Consider the following 19,242-nt stretch of genomic DNA (forward strand, 5'->3'; position numbering starts at 1 on the left):
AAATATATATCCACCACACGTAGCATTTCTGTCTCTGTAATATCATATATTGTTAACCCAATGTCAATGACGAAGTATGGTTAAGTACTCTTGGATAGGCCAGTATGGCAGCCTTGAGCCCTTAGTAACTCCATGACCACGGACAATTCCCCTCCCCTCTTACCTTTGCATGTGTAGCACCATCGTTAGCCTCTCTCCCGGGGGTAACACAGCCAGAGGCAGGGGCACCAGGTCAAAGACCATTGTCCTTTACCCAATGAGCGAGCATCTCGGCAGGGGGTAGTACCTCCAGACATGGTCATGTGGTTATTTATGTATGTTGGGGTTTGGGTCACTGAGAGTAGAGGGGGGGGGGCAGCTTCCTCGCAGTCTCCAAGGGCAAGTAGTATAAGCCCACATGCACAGTCCTTTCACTTTTTGTTCCTGGCTGCAGAGAAAGGAAATAGTTCATACCACCGAGAATGTTCACATTAGTAGAAATGTGAATGCTTAATCAAAGACAGTGATATTTCCAACGAGTAAAGTGTTATTAAACAAATTAAACAAAATACCCAGCTTAGGGGTCAGTATACTTAGCACAGATGTGGGGTATCACAAAGGCAATTGCAATTCATGCTAGATTGGGGTGCGAAAGCCTACATCAGCACAAAATCCTGGTGAAAGATGGGCAAATGACTGCAAAATAGGGATTCTTCATGGGAACATAGACTAGTGCCACTTTGTAATTCTTACCCTTTAAACTGACAGCATATATGCATTTAAGTCGTACAGTTAAATATGGTACAATTTGACTTTACTATGCAACCAGAACTGGACTTTATCTGAGGGTAGAAAAACATTCTAACACATCTAACATTAAAAAAAAATGCCAGCCTCTTCTGATGCCCGGCCTCTCCTGCCAGTGTGAGGTGGTGACTGGGCGTGAACGGAATTCAGTCCCAGCTTCCGACAGGAGAGCCAGGCCCGGTGTGGAAACAGGCTGGCAGCAGCTAGGGAGAGCCAGGGCCTGGCAGCAACCATAGGTAAGTACTAATTGTATCTAGGGAGGAGTAGTAGTAATTGTATCTGGGGGGTAGTAATAGTTTTATCTGGGGGTTAGTGGTGGTGTAGTGGTGATTGTATCAGGAGGGTCTAGTGGTGCCTGTATATGAGGGCTAGGTGTGTTTCTATTTGGGGAGGGGGGGAAAGGGGTGTCGAAACTCTAGTCCTGGGCCCTGGAAAATAGGTCCCATTGGGTGGAGGACAATTATGTGGCTACAGAATAGGAGTATGACGCTATTTCCCTGGAATACAACCGTTTTGTAGATTTCAATGTAAAACACATTTTTAATTGAACTGTAGACAACCGCCATCATGAGGTTATTGTTCAACTGTTTTAAACACAATAAATTGTGAAAACGATATTAATATATTCAACCACCAATTCTAATCCAAATGCATGTACTAAATCCAAGGCAATAGAACTCCAGCTCTAAAACATAAATTATTCATTAGGTATAGATAATAGAACACTCTTCTAATCAAAATGTATACATGCAACAACTCTGTAAAGTGGGTATGCCAAAGAGCAATTTTAATTAGTCATGTTTTTGTTGGCAAACAGAAAGGTACCAGAAATAAAATAACAACTTTATTCAAAGTTCACAATAAACTAGATTTTGAAACATTTTACAGAGTAGGCACAAAACAAAAACGAATAGTTTTTTGTAGAATGTACGTCTAACACCCCGCCCCCCCCCCAAAATAATAATCAGCACTCTGTATTTTCCTGCTTAAAAGGAAAAATTAAAATAAAACATTGCAGATTTCTCTTCAGTTTCATTACTGCACATGTACAGTACTGTTGCTTGCAAACAAAAAAATCATAATTTCAAAACATTTTGTGGCTAGTAGGTATTAAGGCAAAAGTGCCTCAATTCAAGGGCAAAAATAAATAAATAAACGCAACAGAAAAAAAGATATCACCATCTGCAGCAAGTTTTTCCTCGATACATTTGGTGCAATTTTTGTGCCTAGAACTGCATCACTATTGACTTGATATAGAAAAATGTAATGCACATAAACATATTATTGCTACATGCATTCTTTATATATAATCAGACCACAACTTTGCCTACCTTAAGCCAAACAATTCCATTTGAAATCTTCCAAGCCTTCTCCTTTCCAATAAAGTAAATAGCATGATTACATTGTACATGTAAAGCCACAATTGCTTAGATATACTTGACAGCCCGTTTGATCTGTTTTATTACCCAATCCTGTACTGTATATGCTTCCAAGTATTGCTAAGTGAGTTGTACAGATTATGTGCCGATTCGCAGTGTCTCCAGAGTAAGATTTTTTAAATTGTTATTGTAATTATTTCAATTGCAATCAAACACTTCCAAAGTGTCATTGCATTTAATAAAAACACTGTATATTAGTGGTGCATTTGAAACCGGTATTTGAAAACATCTGTATGTTTTTATTGTAAGATACTATGCATGCAGTATTATGTATTCTATATACACAATGTGGACTTGACTATTCTCGCTAGAAACAACCTGGATCCAACTCACATATACTCTGCTACCTCTCAGTGCACATTCCACAAAGGCGGGGCGCTAACTTGATCTGAACTTCCGCCTCAAGATATAGTGATAACACCATTAAGATAAATACATTTTCAAGGGGAAAAAAAAGAAAGACGGAATGCAGCAGAGTGATCACGCAAATTAAAATGAACAAAGAGAAACAGCTGTGGCTTTCAGTATATTTGGACTCTCATGTCAAAAAAGTGGTAATTTAAGGAGAATTTAAAGACTGCGTGGCTACTGCCAATCATTTCTTAACGGAAACTGGAAAAAGAGGTGCCTGGGGCGCTAGCGTATAATACCGATGAAAATGAAATAGTGCAACATTTGTGACAAACCCCTGTTCCTGGAAAGCAATGTGATAGAATGATCACAGACAATGTAATTCTGCAGCCGGAGTGAAAGGTAGGGGGTACTGATTTTGCTTAATCAAGGTTTAGGTGTAACACATTTTGTGAAAAATGTTTTTATAATTTGTATTTTAATAAATATATATTTTTTAAATTCATATGCTTTGTCATCTAGGACCCCGGTCAGAAATGTGTTTTTGTTATTACACCATTATATAGTAACGACCATTAGTTTACGTGACACGTTTTTTTTTAATTCTCCTTTTTTAACAGAAACTGGAGATGAAGCTCAATGTGGATTATTCATTAGGAACAGGGTTGTGAAATGAGGACTTGATTTACTGAAGAAATCTGTACAGGAAAGGGCAAATACGGGAGGTACTATTCCAGCACAACTGGGGAACCAGCTTCATTGGCTAAGTGTAATGTTACAATAAACTGACAAGATTAGATACCTAAGTTTTCCAGATTTTAGATCCACTAATCAAGAAAGATTTTTGGACACATATTAAGAAAAATGTGTTTTTTTTTTTTAATTTAATTTTTTTATTGCATCTAAACACAAATATTTGCGTTGTGTGTAAATTGATTATTAGAAGGAAAATAAAAGACGGATTTTGCAGAAACAAAAGCTGGAGACAATAAGGACAGAGTGAGTCAAAAGTCAACGTAATAAAACACACCAAACACAGCATGAAATGTTTTGTTAACATATATTGTGTTTACAGAAATATTAAAAAGGTCAATGCATGCAATCTCCCTCCTAAAAATAGAAGACGTTATAAAAATGAATGAAGGGCAGTAGCTTATTTATGCTACAAAATGAGCAGCAGAACAATAGCAGTGGAGTCGCAAAGCAATACATTCATTCTATCACACACATATAAAAGAAATGCGTAAGGTAACATGGTGAAGAGATTTCTGAAGACGCAGGTTAACCTACACAGCAGTGTCATGTCTTGTAAAATGTGCTTTTCTCCAGCTGATATTTCAAACAAGGTAATCCTCACCAATATACTGTATTCCAAGTAAGAAATTGGGCAAATTCACTTGTTTGCAGGCATGATTATAAAGGCACTGCCCTGAGACAGCACAAGTATGGGGCCTGAGACACAAAACCGTGCAGAAATCAGGATTTGGCAAATCTATACATAGACATCCCTGTATGCTAATTACAGTGGTGGAATCACGTTCCGATGGACAAGATTATCAAAAGACAACAACGATGATCACCATCGACAGGAGACAACGCCAGCATCTCTATTGTGCAGATATTGCGTGTGTGTGTGTGTGTGAATATACCATGTTCAGTACATTGTATGTTTATATGTAAATATGCCACAAAATGTCTATTGCCCCGAGCTTTTGACATCTGTATAATCATGTCCTCATATTGTAATTATAAAGCATCAAATGGCTTTTTCGAGTAATTTTCTCTAAATCTCTTTATTTGCAAGGGTCTTCGTTTGAAAATAGATATCCTGAGATAATTAGCTTTCATCTTTGCAAGTCATTAAAAATGCACACTTGTCTGACAAAGTGAACAGTGCAAACAGGTCATCTATATTGTGTTCCAAAACACAATCATAATTACCACAGTATATACAAAAATGATAATAAAATACATATTCAATTCCAGTAACATAAAATAAAATTGCAACCTGGTAAATGTTCCAAGACACACAAGTCACTTTATGATAGGATATAGTTGTGCTTTAACACTAAATAAGAGAGCAGCAGAACAGAAGTGAAATGTCAAAGTAAATAACTCAGCATCCACTTACTAGGCTCTGGAAGTAGTAAAGAAAGTAAGTTCACTTAACATGTTTTCAAGTCATTGAGTCCACTATTTATATATATAAAAAAAAAAAGGAAATCTAAATATTTTCAGGCAACCATGCCTAGTTAATTCATCCCGAAAAAGTCCATACGGCACTCTGTTTCCTTTCTGTACAATAATTTGTTTGTGCCTTATGCTGCGCAGTTATTTTCCACTAAGTAAACATAGCATTACTTCCCAATAAATCAAATAATGTTAGCTAATATATTACATTGTTTATGGTTCATCTATTATGGGGAGAGACAAATACAATAAATAAATACTTTGTCCCATATAAGTAACCATTTGTGTAATTCATTATAATCAGGGCTTCCAGTTATCGTATTTTTTTTTGGGAGACATTTTTCTAAATGCATTCTTTTAGAATGTAGTTGCCACCTTTTTATGTAACTTTTCACTGACATTACATGCAAAGGTTACTACAGAACCACTTCATACACACAACAATCCCCTGAAAACCTAATATTACCATCACTGCACATCCACCATAGCTTCTCAACACTTACTCTCAACTATGAGACGATTCTAGATAGAGCGTTCTAAGCATCTCATAACTGCACAATAATGCATTGCATTTCCAATTGAGGCTCTACTGTGCCGTCCAAAGCTTTATTTGTGCACTGACCAAGTGAACGTTAAATTACTACACTAAAGAAAGCAGTCGTGGGAGAATTGCTTGCCCAGTTCCTCTGCTTCTCTCATGCAGAACAATATTAAGAATATTATGGCGAATACTGAGCACAACCAGTGCAGACTATCAGTAGTGAAGCCAACTGAGACTAAAACACCCTCCTAATGGAAACTACAATAGTTTAACTGGAAGTTGCAGGTCATGTGGTAGCAGTGGTCAAAGTGGTTCTAAATGTGTTTTTTTATTATTAACGTGCTATTATGCAATTGTGACTTAAATGGGAGCTTCCATGTGGCAGTACCGAAACAGGCACTATCACACTTTAATGAATAACTCACGAAGGTGCTGATTCTATATGGGCCCAAGTGCCGACCAGGCTGTTTTCAGCTGAAATTCCCTATATTCTTGAATGTGGAATTTCAGATGAAAAAATAGCCAGATTGTCCGTGTCGGCCCATATAGATAGAATCTCCAAGGGTAGTACAATTATTATTTTTATTTCTAAACTTTAATACTATCCTCATAGGAGTGTTTATCTTAAAATTGTCTGTTTTCTGTCTCTATGACATACACAGCAGCGTTCTATAAGAAATAGGCCCCATAACACAAGCCAATGTTTATCATGAAAGCGCAGTGTCATCAATCTAAAAATGGACTACAATTACCTGAAGACATTACAAATATGTTCGGTTTTTGTTTTAGTTTGAATTTCACTCGGAAGTTTATTGAAGTATACCTATTTGTTTCTGCCGACTTTGTGGGATGGCCCCTTAAAGCTTGCATTCATCCGGCTAGACTCAGCATGTGGCTAATGATCAAAGAAATAATCCAAATTACATTGCTCTTTAACGATCACCGAGCTGCTTGGTGGTTATAATAAAGAGGGTAGTGCATGTAAGAAAAGAGCAAGCGGCAGTAACAATTATATAATACTGTACTTTGAAGCAGTGGTAAGTCTGGCTAATAATGAGATTAAATATAAAATTATAGAAAGCAAAGTAATTGCTTTAGCTATGTTTTGACGGACAAGCAAGCCTGCATTCCTCTGCAGAGCACTGCTGATGCCAGACGGCTGGAACAAGGTGCCACAGTGGCAGTTTGCTTAGGAATAAGTATGGGGACACACGTGAGATGGCCAACAAACAAAGAGCAGGGCTGCTGCTTGTCAAGAATAATGGGAGATCAAGGAAACACCATTCCCCCTGTCAGGGCCGGAGGTGGAGCTGATTTAAGGATGGAGGTGGAAGCAAACATAGATAAAAATCTGACCTATTTTATAGATTATATGCGACATTCTGGTAGGTTTTTTTTACATTATTTCACAGAATGCTTCATACTGTATTAGGCTGTCTCGCTCGGCCCGTTTCCTATATGTTCTGCAGGGAAGACTCACTATGTGAGAGAATGGTTGTTTCTGCTGCAACGCAGTGTCAGTAAAGCTAATCTCTTGATCAAGAAATTATATCCATATCCAGGTAAGAAGATTCCAGAATCCAACACTTACTTTGCACAGCCGAGATAATGTTTGTCTGGAAGCAGGCCCGCCCCATGCCACACATTAGATAAGGCACCACTTAGTGGCGGCAGGTCTCGGTGGGCGGCAAGAGGGAAAATATAGCAGCACTGCTGCTTTCCTTTTTTTAAATGTTATAATATATGTAGAAATGAAGTAGGGGGTCTCCAGAGCTGAACCGCATTAACTTTGGCTCCTGGGACCCCCTGCTTCCTGAGATACTTACCTCCTTTGGGGGTGCCGGTATCTCCTGCTCAGGTTTAAAGCAGGAGATACCGGTACCCGCCTATGATGTCACAGCTTCCTACTGGCCCATGTGATGGGACAGCTGAACCAGAGGAGGAGATACCGGCACCCCCTTAAATAGGTAAGTAGCTCATAAAGCAGGCGGTCCCCGGAGGCGAATTTAATGCGTTTCGATTCCAGAGACACCCTGCTTCCTACGGGATTAAGGGCTACACATAACCTAGGGACAGGCCTGCCTGGATGTATATGTTTGTTTGAGGAGGTACCCGGGCGCTATCTCTGTGTGATGTATATGTAAATATAATTCTTTGATACAGATACAATTCTGCAGATAATGTAAAACCACACAGATGTATGTATCTTTCTATGTTTCTGTAATAGTGGAGCCCTGATTATAACTTACAGTACATTGTTTTAACCTCTGTACATTTTTATTATTACATACATGTATCAAAAACGCTTTTTCCTCAGTTTTAATATTTTCATCCCTAAAACACCCAACATAAAAAAAAAAGATTTCATATAAACTCTTGTAAAGTGCACACACATTTGAACTCATTCTGTTAGGGGGGACTGCAATGCGCCGAGGAGTGTTTCAGATCCCTACTACAGCAAAGTTATTCAAGGAAACATAGATGAAATATCTTCAAATACATTATCAATATTGAAACCTATTTTGCAGAACATTTTTGGCTCAACTATAATAGCAAAAAAAGCAGCAACATTTTTAAGGAAATGACACATCCAACAAACTGTAGCAGCATACAAAGTGCCTGCGATTAAAGCAACTACAGGCCTGGTAAGCACAACCTGACAAAAGTACTTCTGAATTAAGGATTTGCCTTAAATCCTAGGAGGTAACATGTTTTTAATTTACATTGCTTCCTGGCAGATCATGTATCACTTTTTGCAAAAAGGAAATAGTTTCAAAACACATACAAATAATAAGATTCATGGCAGTCAGTCACCCTAAAAATGAATGTCTAATAATTTTACACGACAGATCTGTGTTCTCCACACACATATATGGCACTCGGCCGGATGCGTCTCCTCGTGTGGCCAGGTAACTGTGGCAAAAACTTGAAGTACTTGGGCATTAAATCTAAGCAAGCATCACGGAATTTCTTTATCCTCCAGTAGTAGATAAGTGGGTTTAGTGCAGACTTGAGGTAGCATAGCCAAAGGAGCCACGTGCTTATCTCAAAAAAGTTGTGCTTATTGTAGAAGTGATTGTTGAATGTAGCGACAAGGCTGTAAGTAGTGAATGGTGCCCAGCAGAATATGAAGACAATGAACAAAATTAAAATGGTTGTGAAGGCACGAGTTTTAAAGCTGATATCTATATTCATTTGAAAAGGCCTCTGAAGGCTCATTAGACCTAGCTTGCTGGCCTGGCTGAGGCATATGCTGTCCGGATGGCTATGTATACGAACTGCATTGTGGCGCATAGTGTTCAATATGCCCATGAAGGCATAAAGCATAACCATAAAGGGGATAAAAAAGAAAATTAGTACCACCAGTATCACATAAGCTTGGTAACCAGTGTTTGTGGTATAGCCAAAAACACATTGTGGGGCTCTAGAAGGTACTTGCAGGTTTGGATTTCCTACACCTAGAGGAAAAGCCACACAAAATGATGTTGCCCACGAAATCACAATGAGAATCTTTGCACGGTAAGGATTCAGTTTATCTTGCTTTTGAACGATGATGAGAAACCGGTCTATGCTGATAATGAGCAGGATAGCAACCCCTTCAATGACAAACAGCCAGAAGAACATGGCAGATACTCTACAGAAGACGTCCCCGAATATCCACTCAGTAGTTATTACGGTTATCAAAGCAAAGGGCATGTTCAGGACAGAAAGCAACATGTCAGCAAATGCCAGACTGGCTAGCAAAATGTTAATTGCAGAACGCATGGCAGCTTTTTGGTAGACCATGAGACATACTACAAAGTTTCCCAGAAATGACAGCAAGAGTATAACTATCATCACTGCAGAAAGAATGATCTGAAGGGGTAAACTCAAGGTCTCAAAGAGATCTTTTGTTGGTTGAGATGTGTTCACTAGAAAAGTAGAAATTTCAGTTGTGGTCATGGCAACTGGGATGTATTTCAGTGGCAGATCCAAGCCACCTTGAAACAAAGGCTGAGGAGTTGTAAAGTTTGTGTAAGCATTTTCGTAGACAATGTAAGTACTATACGAAGTCACGGGATGAGCAGGTGTAAGCATTGCTGAGAAAACCATAACTGCAAGTCAAGTACAGTATTTTCTCAAAGCATGTCAGCAAGTCACATGAAGTGTCATGTTCCATGGCTATGGATCATATGGTGATGCAGATCTGAAAACATATCCATGTTCACTTTTTGATTCATTTGCTTGACCTGAAAGACAAAAAAAAGTAACATAAGATTTCAATTCAATAAAAACAACATTCGAGTATTATAGATGTCTTTAGTTTATTTACTTATTTTTACAGTTATACTATTTCATAAACTTGACACATGATGGTGATTTAAGCTTTCAAGATAATACCGGTTCCCACATTACAAAACATCCCAAAATCTGATCTGAAGCATGCAGTACATATAAGGTATGCAATGACCATGTAGAAAATATCACTGTAATGTTTGTAATCAATACCTGCAATTAATCTAGTGTAGATCAATATGGGCTACTAGAATTATATATAACATTTCTGAATATAAAACTGTAAACACATGTTGTGTTATTCTACTTGTGTAGTACATGGGAACAATAGGTGCACATACTGTAGGTGCCATTTGTCTTCCAACAGCTAAAGGATTAGATTGTATGATAATGGGAAGAAAGAATGCGATGTAGCTGCAATTATCATGTACTGTAAGAGGGGCTTTTATGCATGAACAGATCATTATATAGTGTTTAAAAAAAGTGTACAGTAAACAACTATACATTTAAAACATCATGATGTATACTGCAATTCCTATGTACAAAGTGCAGATATTAATATATACCTACATTTGGTTAGTGAGTCACTTTAACTTTTCGGTGTGTTAAACAGCTGTGGTGTATAGTTACTAACACATAACACATGAGAAGGAATGCATACAAATGTCATAAAGCTATAGAGACACCTCCCCTAATATCTATGTGCTTTGAAAAAAAAGTAATGTGGAAAGCATCTCTAGGGTGATTGTAATGATGAAAGCCTCGTGACAATGGTGTCAATGTGTTTTGTAAAAGTTTTAATGCACACAGAGGAAATTACAGTCTGAAGCCAGACGTGCATACAATGCAAGAGTAAGTAATTGCTATATATATATATATAAATATGTATGTATATATATGTATGTATATGGTTTGTATATATATGTATGTATATATATGTATGTATATGGTTTAAAGAATTGCTATGGTAATGAGTTGAGCAGACCTCCTTATGAGGGACGCTTAACCGTTAGTGTTATTACATTATGTATACATTTCTATAAACTGTCAGTGTAAAAATATTGTCCATCTCCTGTCTTCATTGATCTTAAAATACATATAAATATATATATATATATATATATATATATATATATATATATATATATATGTATATATATGTAACGGGTGTTCCCTATGACTACCGCCGCTACTACTTGCTGTGCAACCTGTGTGGCTCTCAGGAGCCTAAGCCTCCGCTTGGGGAACCTGGGGTACATCTTTATCATACATCTCTAGGTGCAACGCCTCCACCTGGGAGGGATCCCAACGGAGTGGGAGGAGGCCCTCACAGGAACAACCACACAACACTACCGAATATAAAACAGGACGGGCTTTACTGCATGGAAACACACAAATCACGTAACAGCATAACATCAAAACAGCATAACAGCATCATGCGCCACGGCGGACGCTAACCACACTATGCGTCACGGCGGACGCTACCACCTTTAGGCGTCACGGCGGACGCTATCACCTCTAGGCGTCACGGCGGACGCTATCACCTCTAGGCGTCACGGCGGACGCTATCACCTCTAGGCGTCACGGCGGACGCTAACCACCCACAATGTGACCCCACCCTGTGTCCAGTAACCCCCACCCAAATGTCTCGTGTTCTCGAAGTCAAATACCACTGTACATGTGTATGTGTCACTGCGCAGCCACTATGTTTGGTGATAGGCCTGGTTGGTGCACGTGAGATGCAGGTTACCTGCCCGGGCTCCAGCCACGGGTACCGCGATATAAATCCACACGATCCGACGGGGTCCTCCACACCGCGTGGGTTGAAAGTCCAGCGCGACAATGTCACTCCTTGTCGCAGGGTCTTGGGTGGTGTTCTGAGCCCAGAACCCACCTCACAGGGCCGCACGGCTTCAACACTGTGTCCCTGTCTAGGGCCTGTCCCTAAGCTCCACAAGCTAATAGATGGCTCAGGACCTAACTGGGACCTTGGGGGCTGCTGGCCTAATGCAGAGGGTCACTCACCCCTGCATCCACCTCCTACCCCTAGCTGGTCCGGATCCTGAATGCCTGCGTGGCTTCAAAACCCCGCGAAATGTAGCAATCTCTCCCCAGGCAAATCCCTCAGCCCTATTGGTTCCCTGGCGTCAGTTGTCTCTGCCCCTATGCACCCTGGGGGCTGGCATGCTCATCTCGCGCATGCGCGAACTATCTGGTCCTCCCGCGCTGGGTTGGGGCACTGCGCATGCGCAACAGCCCTAACATGGCGGCGCCCTGCTTCCCGAGCCGCCGGGCCGGTAGCAACGCGATCGCGGCCTTAGCGACGGCCCGATCGTGTCCCCGGCAACCGGCCTGCTCGCCGCTCGCGTCCCTAGCTACCAGGGATCGCTCCTTCGCGCGCGCGGCCCCCCCTCACTCCCTCGCACACAGCGTCTGCCGAAAGGGATGAGGGGGTCAGCCATGACAGGGGGGAACCTGGCTACATCCTCCCCCTGGTGAGAACTCCAACGTCCTCGCTTGAACCACATAACCTTCCAACAGTGTACAAAAATTATATAATAAAAATGCAGTGTTAAAGTACAACTTAACGATTACTCTAAACGAGATTGTACAGTTCAACAAACATATTGATAACTGAGGCTAGCTTGGCTTTAGCTTGCTGCTGAGACTCATAGTGAGGGGCCCCTAATGAATCATAAGCCACTCTAGTGGGAGGGCGTCTCACTCTCTGACTCCTGCGAGTCTCAGTCTCCATTTCTTCCTCTTGAGACAGACCATCGTAGGCTTGAGGCCTAGACTCTCTGGCAGAGGGTGAACCAGTTTGGGGAAAGTCTCTTTGCAACTGAACATTGTCTCTTTGAGGCACAAAACTCGGAGTGGTAGGATCTAGTGATTGATTACTTGGTGAAAATTCCAATGGAGGTACTTTGTCAGCTGGCCCCTTACTTGTTGCGCCTTCGGGAGGTGCCCACCAGTCCCTGTTGGATGTTCCCTCCAAAGGATCCTGGATGGTCTCATCTATGGGGCCGGGATTCGCAATAGCCTCTTCAGGCTCACTGTCGTTCATTACTGTTTCTGTTTCAGGTTCACTCTCTCCCAGTTGGGAGATAGGTAACAAGTGGTTTCGGTGCCAAACTTTTACTTTGCCATTCACATCACGTATGCGATAAACAGGGAGGCCCGGCATTTGGGACTCTACTTGAAAAGGCCCCTCCCTCCAGCGATCAGCTAACTTGTGCTTGCCTGGAATCCCTAAGTTGCGTAGGAGAACTGCGTCTCCTGGTTGGAGCGCTCTATAGCGTACTTTGTGGTCGTACCGTCTTTTATTATTGGCATTCAGTCGAGCGGTGGCTCTTTCAGCTAACTGATAGGCACGGTGCAGACTGTCCTGGAGTCTCTGCACATATCGATAATGAGCCATGTTGGGTATCCCGTCGGTAGATACCCGTAGGCGGATGTCGATTGGCAGTCTGGCTTCTCTCCCGAACATCATGAAGTATGGGGTGTATCCGGTGGACTCGTGCCTAGTGCAATTGTAGGCATGCACCAAGGCCTCAACATGTTTACTCCATTCTCCTTTTTGGGAATTTTTCAGAGTGCCTAGCATGTCCAGCAATGTCCGATTAAATCTTTCAGGGAGCGCATCTCCCTCCGGGTGGTAGGGAGTAGTCCTGGACTTTTGAATGTTCAACAGTGTTAGCAACTCTTTGATCAGCTTGCTCTCAAAATCCCGTCCCTGGTCAGAGTGCATCCTGCTGGGCAGACCATAATGCACAAAATACTTCTCCCACAGCACTTTAGCCACTGTGGTAGCCTTCTGGTCCTTCGTGGGGAAGGCTTGAGCGTATCGAGTGTAGTGATCTGTCACTACTAGCACATTTCCTATACCCTTTGAATCTGGCTCTATGCACAAAAAGTCCATACAAACTAAATCCATAGGCCCAGCACTTTTGAGATGGCCCATTGGAGCAGCACGGGTGGGAAGGGTCTTCCTATGAATGCACCGTAGACATTTTCTGCAGTGTTGTTCAATTGACTCCCGCATCCTAGGCCAGAAGAACCGGTCTCGCACTAAACCCAAGGTCTTATCCACCCCCAAATGTCCATGATCATCATGTAGTGATCTTAAAACGAGACCTTGCATACGCCGAGGTAGAAATAGTTGTCGACGGTCAGGATGATTGTGGAATTGAACAACCCTATAGAGTAGGCCGTTATCCATCTCAAACTTATCCCATTCTCTCATGAGAAGACCCACATCCTCGCGAGGAGCCCGTTTCACCAGTGCAGAGTCATTTTTGTGTAGGGCCTCTCGGACAGCCTTAGCCGCAGGATCATGTGTCTGTGCTAGTACCAGTTCCTAGAGGTGATAGCGTCCGCCGTGACGCCTAGAGGTGATAGCGTCCGCCGTGACGCCTAAAGGTGGTAGCGTCCGCCGTGACGCATAGTGTGGTTAGCGTCCGCCGTGGCGCATGATGCTGTTATGCTGTTTTGATGTTATGCTGTTACGTGATTTGTGTGTTTCCATGCAGTAAAGCCCGTCCTGTTTTATATTCGGTAGTGTTGTGTGGTTGTTCCTGTGAGGGCCTCCTCCCACTCCGTTGGGATCCCTCCCAGGTGGAGGCGTTGCACCTAGAGATGTATGATAAAGATGTACCCCAGGTTCCCCAAGCGGAGGCTTAGGCTCCTGAGAGCCACACAGGTTGCACAGCAAGTAGTAGCGGCGGTAGTCATAGGGAACACCCGTTACATTTGGAGGCTCTGCTGAGATGTCAGACCTGGGGTGCCCGAACTCAGTAAAAATGTCGTTAGGTTACACGTTACCTTCCCGCCAAGAGGTGTACACGTGGGCGGTAAAAAGGCAAGTCCCGCCCTCACAAACCCTTGCTGTAGGACAAGTGCCCGCCAATGCCTCATCCTATGAACTATGTTTAATCCTAATGCAGTACCCAGGCTTAGAAGATGCCAGAATCTTGGGTCGCCGCTCCGACCCCGACGGGTCATGGTGCACCGTATTAATCACTGGGGGATGTGAATTGTCGCCCCAACAAGGCCCATCCAACTTGCGTTTCCACGGGGCCCTCAGCTCAGGGTGTCCTGTTATATATCCTGAAATGCCGATAAAACCCGAACCCTGTAGCCCCCGGACAGACCTGCTAGAGACTAGTATGAGCATGTCCCTGTCCCCACCAGAAAGTATATGTGGGGATGAGGCCAGTGTATTATCCTGTGCTAATTGTCGCTCAAGCAGACGGAGCTCCAGCCCCAGTAGAATGGGAGAAATCCAATTACTAGCCCAGGCCATCCAACAACTGGGTAGGCCCAAGCACGAATCCCCTTCCCCTCAGCCATACCGCAAGTTAAAGCTCTTTTCAGGGGTAAACCCTACTCCCACTGGTGAAGAGGCTTTTGATGTTTGGAAGGAATATGCTTCACAGGTACTGGAAGAGTGGACCTGTCCTGATGAGGTGAAAAGACAACGAATCATGGAGTGCCTGCGCCCGCCTGCGTCCACTACCATCAAGATGTATAAAGGTCAGCATACGGGGGTTACCGCACATCAGATGATGGAGTCGCTTACCCGGGCATATGGTAAGGAAGCTGATGTGAGTGAGCTATGGACTAAGTATTACAATCTTCGCCAGAAAGAGGGGGAAGACCTATCCGAGTTCATACAACGGATCCAATTGCTCTTGTGGGAGCTACGTTCCCGCCAAGTCATCAAGGCCTCAGAAGTAAATGAGTATAGGCGCACTCAATTCCTGCGGGGAGCCATACCCACGCACCATATCGTGATAATGATCAGATGCACGCTACAGAAGGGAGACCCCCCTACTCTAGAAGACCTACTGGATGAGGTGAAGGGTCATGAGGCCTATACTAGGTTGCATACGCCCAAGAAGGCCAAAGACCCGCGCAAGGATGAGACCAAGGAAGCAACAGTGCCCAAAGCAAAGGGGAGCAAGAGCGGTAAGGATACGGCCACCCCGGAGGTGCCTAGGTCCGCTCCCAGGTCACTTGACGGTCCGGGTCCCCGCCCAGACTTCCGTTGCTTCAACTGTGGCGAGCAGGGCCATGTTGCAAGGAACTGTTCAAACCCCACTAAGGCCCAGACCTACACCGTGACCGTGCGGAAGGCAAGCTCGTCCCTATCAACCGTACCCGAAGATGTTGCCGAGGAGTCGGGGAGGCCTTCCACGGAGGAGACGCCCCCGGCCGATGCTTACTGCCGAGTAGGGCCCACCGCTGTAATAAGAGTCGTCGTGGAGGGGATATACTCTTCAGCACTTCTGGACACTGGATCACAAGTGACCATCATCTACCGTCCATTCTACGACCAGCACCTCAGCCATCTTCCCTTGCAGTCAGCCGAAAAGATGAAGTTATGGGGACTGAGTAAAGATGATTATCCCATAGACGGAATAGTAGCGGTCAAGCTGGATATCTTGCAGTTGAACACTAACAAGTCGCATCCCATGCTGGTGGAAGCTTTGGTCTGTCCAGAGGCTCGAGAACATCCCAGTGCCCCCATCATACTAGGCACGAATGCCGATATTGTGAGGTCGGTGATTCGCTCATTCCTACAAGAAGCCGGTGAGCTACCGTTGTCATCCCTGAATATAGCCCCTGGCCTGCGGGAAGAATGCTATAGGGTGGCGTATGAGGAACAGTATGGTGAAATCTTTAATCAAGAGCGAGGGTTATTGCAGATTCCACCAGGGGGAGTGAGGCACGTGACAGCGCTGATCAAGTACCCCAGTCGGCACGAACACGACCGATACTTCTCGCTAGAGACCCTCCCCGAGTCTGAGAATCAGTGGGGATACCGAATGATACCTGAAGTACGGGATTGGCCATCTACCGTCCCCAGGAAGATTACTGTGTCTATCCAGAACATGTCTCTCCATACTGTGCTGCTAGAAGTAGGACAAAGGTTGGGTAGAATTTATCCTGTGGATCCTGTAGACGACCCAGTGACCGTTCACACTGCCCGTGTGGGAGAAGAGGCCGAGGCACTACAATTCAACTTCGGAGAGTCTCCCCTGGAAGAAGCATGGAAAGAGAAGCTATGTGCTCAGTTGAGAGAGCGACGAGATGTGTTCTCTACTAGTGAGATGGACGTGGGATGCAGCAGAAACGCTCAGCACACGATTCGTCTGAATGATGACACGCCATTTAGGGAAAGGTCGCGCCGCTTAGCTCCCAGAGATGTGGAGGATGTGCGGGGTGTCCTGAACGAGATGGAAACGGCCGGCATAGTGACCGGATCTCGGAGTCCCTATGCCTCACCGATTGTGGTGGTACGAAAGAAGAATGGGTCTGTTCGATTGTGCGTGGACTACAGAACATTGAACAGACGTACTGTGCCTGACCAATACACGCTACCCCGAATAGAGGAGATTCTCAGCGCACTGTCCGGAAGCCAGTGGTTTAGCGTGTTGGACCTTCGATCTGGGTATTACCAGGTTCCGATGAGCCCTACTGATCAAGAAAAGACGGCGTTCGTCTGTCCCCTGGGATTTTATCAGTTCACTCGGATGCCCCAAGGTATCTGTGGCGCTCCAGCCACTTTCCAACGGCTTATGGAAAAGACGATTGGAGATATGTGTCCGCGTGAGTGTTTGGTCTATCTAGACGACATAATTGTGTTCGGAGCCACCCTTGAAGAACACGAGACTAGGCTGATGAAAGTATTGGATCGCTTAGGGAAAGAAGGCCTGAAGCTCTCATTGGATAAGTGCCGCTTCTGTCGAACATCGGTCACTTATGTGGGTCATATCGTGTCCGCAGACGGAGTGGCCACCGACCCGGCCAAGGTGGAGGCGGTGGTGAATTGGCCAAGACCCGAGAATGTGATGGAGCTGAGGTCATTTCTCGGGTTCTGTGGATATTATAGAAGATTCGTGGATGGATACTCCAAGAAGGCAGCTGTGCTGAACGATCTGCTGAAGGTCTATCCAGAGGAACCCAAGCAGAAGAAGACCCCCCCAAGGACCCCCTTCGGGGATATGCTAGAACGGGAGCCTCTGTTAAACTATTCTTCAGCCTCTTAAATGCTTCCTCACAAGCCGGCGTCCACCGATCCCCGAAGGGGGTCCTTGGGGGGGTCTTCTTCTGCTTGGGTTCCTCTGGATAGACCTTCAGCAGATCGTTCAGCACAGCTGCCTTCTTGGAGTATCCATCCACGAATCTTCTATAATATCCACAGAACCCGAGAAATGACCTCAGCTCCATCACATTCTCGGGTCTTGGCCAATTCACCACCGCCTCCACCTTGGCCGGGTCGGTGGCCACTCCGTCTGCGGACACGATATGACCCACATAAGTGACCGATGTTCGACAGAAGCGGCACTTATCCAATGAGAGCTTCAGGCCTTCTTTCCCTAAGCGATCCAATACTTTCATCAGCCTAGTCTCGTGTTCTTCAAGGGTGGCTCCGAACACAATTATGTCGTCTAGATAGACCAAACACTCACGCGGACACATATCTCCAATCGTCTTTTCCATAAGCCGTTGGAAAGTGGCTGGAGCGCCACAGATACCTTGGGGCATCCGAGTGAACTGATAAAATCCCAGGGGACAGACGAACGCCGTCTTTTCTTGATCAGTAGGGCTCATCGGAACCTGGTAATACCCAGATCGAAGGTCCAACACGCTAAACCACTGGCTTCCGGACAGTGCGCTGAGAATCTCCTCTATTCGGGGTAGCGTGTATTGGTCAGGCACAGTACGTCTGTTCAATGTTCTGTAGTCCACGCACAATCGAACAGACCCATTCTTCTTTCGTACCACCACAATCGGTGAGGCATAGGGACTCCGAGATCCGGTCACTATGCCGGCCGTTTCCATCTCGTTCAGGACACCCCGCACATCCTCCACATCTCTGGGAGCTAAGCGGCGCGACCTTTCCCTAAATGGCGTGTCATCATTCAGACGAATCGTGTGCTGAGCGTTTCTGCTGCATCCCACGTCCATCTCACTAGTAGAGAACACATCTCGTCGCTCTCTCAACTGAGCACATAGCTTCTCTTTCCATGCTTCTTCCAGGGGAGACTCTCCGAAGTTGAATTGTAGTGCCTCGGCCTCTTCTCCCACACGGGCAGTGTGAACGGTCACTGGGTCGTCTACAGGATCCACAGGATAAATTCTACCCAACCTTTGTCCTACTTCTAGCAGCACAGTATGGAGAGACATGTTCTGGATAGACACAGTAATCTTCCTGGGGACGGTAGATGGCCAATCCCGTACTTCAGGTATCATTCGGTATCCCCACTGATTCTCAGACTCGGGGAGGGTCTCTAGCGAGAAGTATCGGTCGTGTTCGTGCCGACTGGGGTACTTGATCAGCGCTGTCACGTGCCTCACTCCCCCTGGTGGAATCTGCAATAACCCTCGCTCTTGATTAAAGATTTCACCATACTGTTCCTCATACGCCACCCTATAGCATTCTTCCCGCAGGCCAGGGGCTATATTCAGGGATGACAACGGTAGCTCACCGGCTTCTTGTAGGAATGAGCGAATCACCGACCTCACAATATCGGCATTCGTGCCTAGTATGATGGGGGCACTGGGATGTTCTCGAGCCTCTGGACAGACCAAAGCTTCCACCAGCATGGGATGCGACTTGTTAGTGTTCAACTGCAAGATATCCAGCTTGAC

General features: G+C 44.4%; 1 protein-coding gene across 1 annotated transcript in view; it reads right to left on the reverse strand.

The window, feature by feature from the left end:
- Positions 1–1,616: 1,616 nt before the first annotated feature.
- Positions 1,617–19,242, reverse strand: part of GPR63 (G protein-coupled receptor 63) — a 104,391-nt gene continuing 86,765 nt past the window's right edge. The window contains exon 2 of the mRNA XM_075597497.1: positions 1,617–9,536. Within this exon, the coding sequence (XP_075453612.1) occupies positions 8,146–9,399 (1,254 nt within the window). The 5' untranslated portion in view covers positions 9,400–9,536 and the 3' untranslated portion in view covers positions 1,617–8,145. The remainder of the gene's footprint in view (positions 9,537–19,242) is intronic.

Source organism: Ascaphus truei, chromosome 4, assembly GCF_040206685.1.
Source record: "Ascaphus truei isolate aAscTru1 chromosome 4, aAscTru1.hap1, whole genome shotgun sequence".
Classification (NCBI taxonomy): domain Eukaryota; kingdom Metazoa; phylum Chordata; class Amphibia; order Anura; family Ascaphidae; genus Ascaphus; species Ascaphus truei.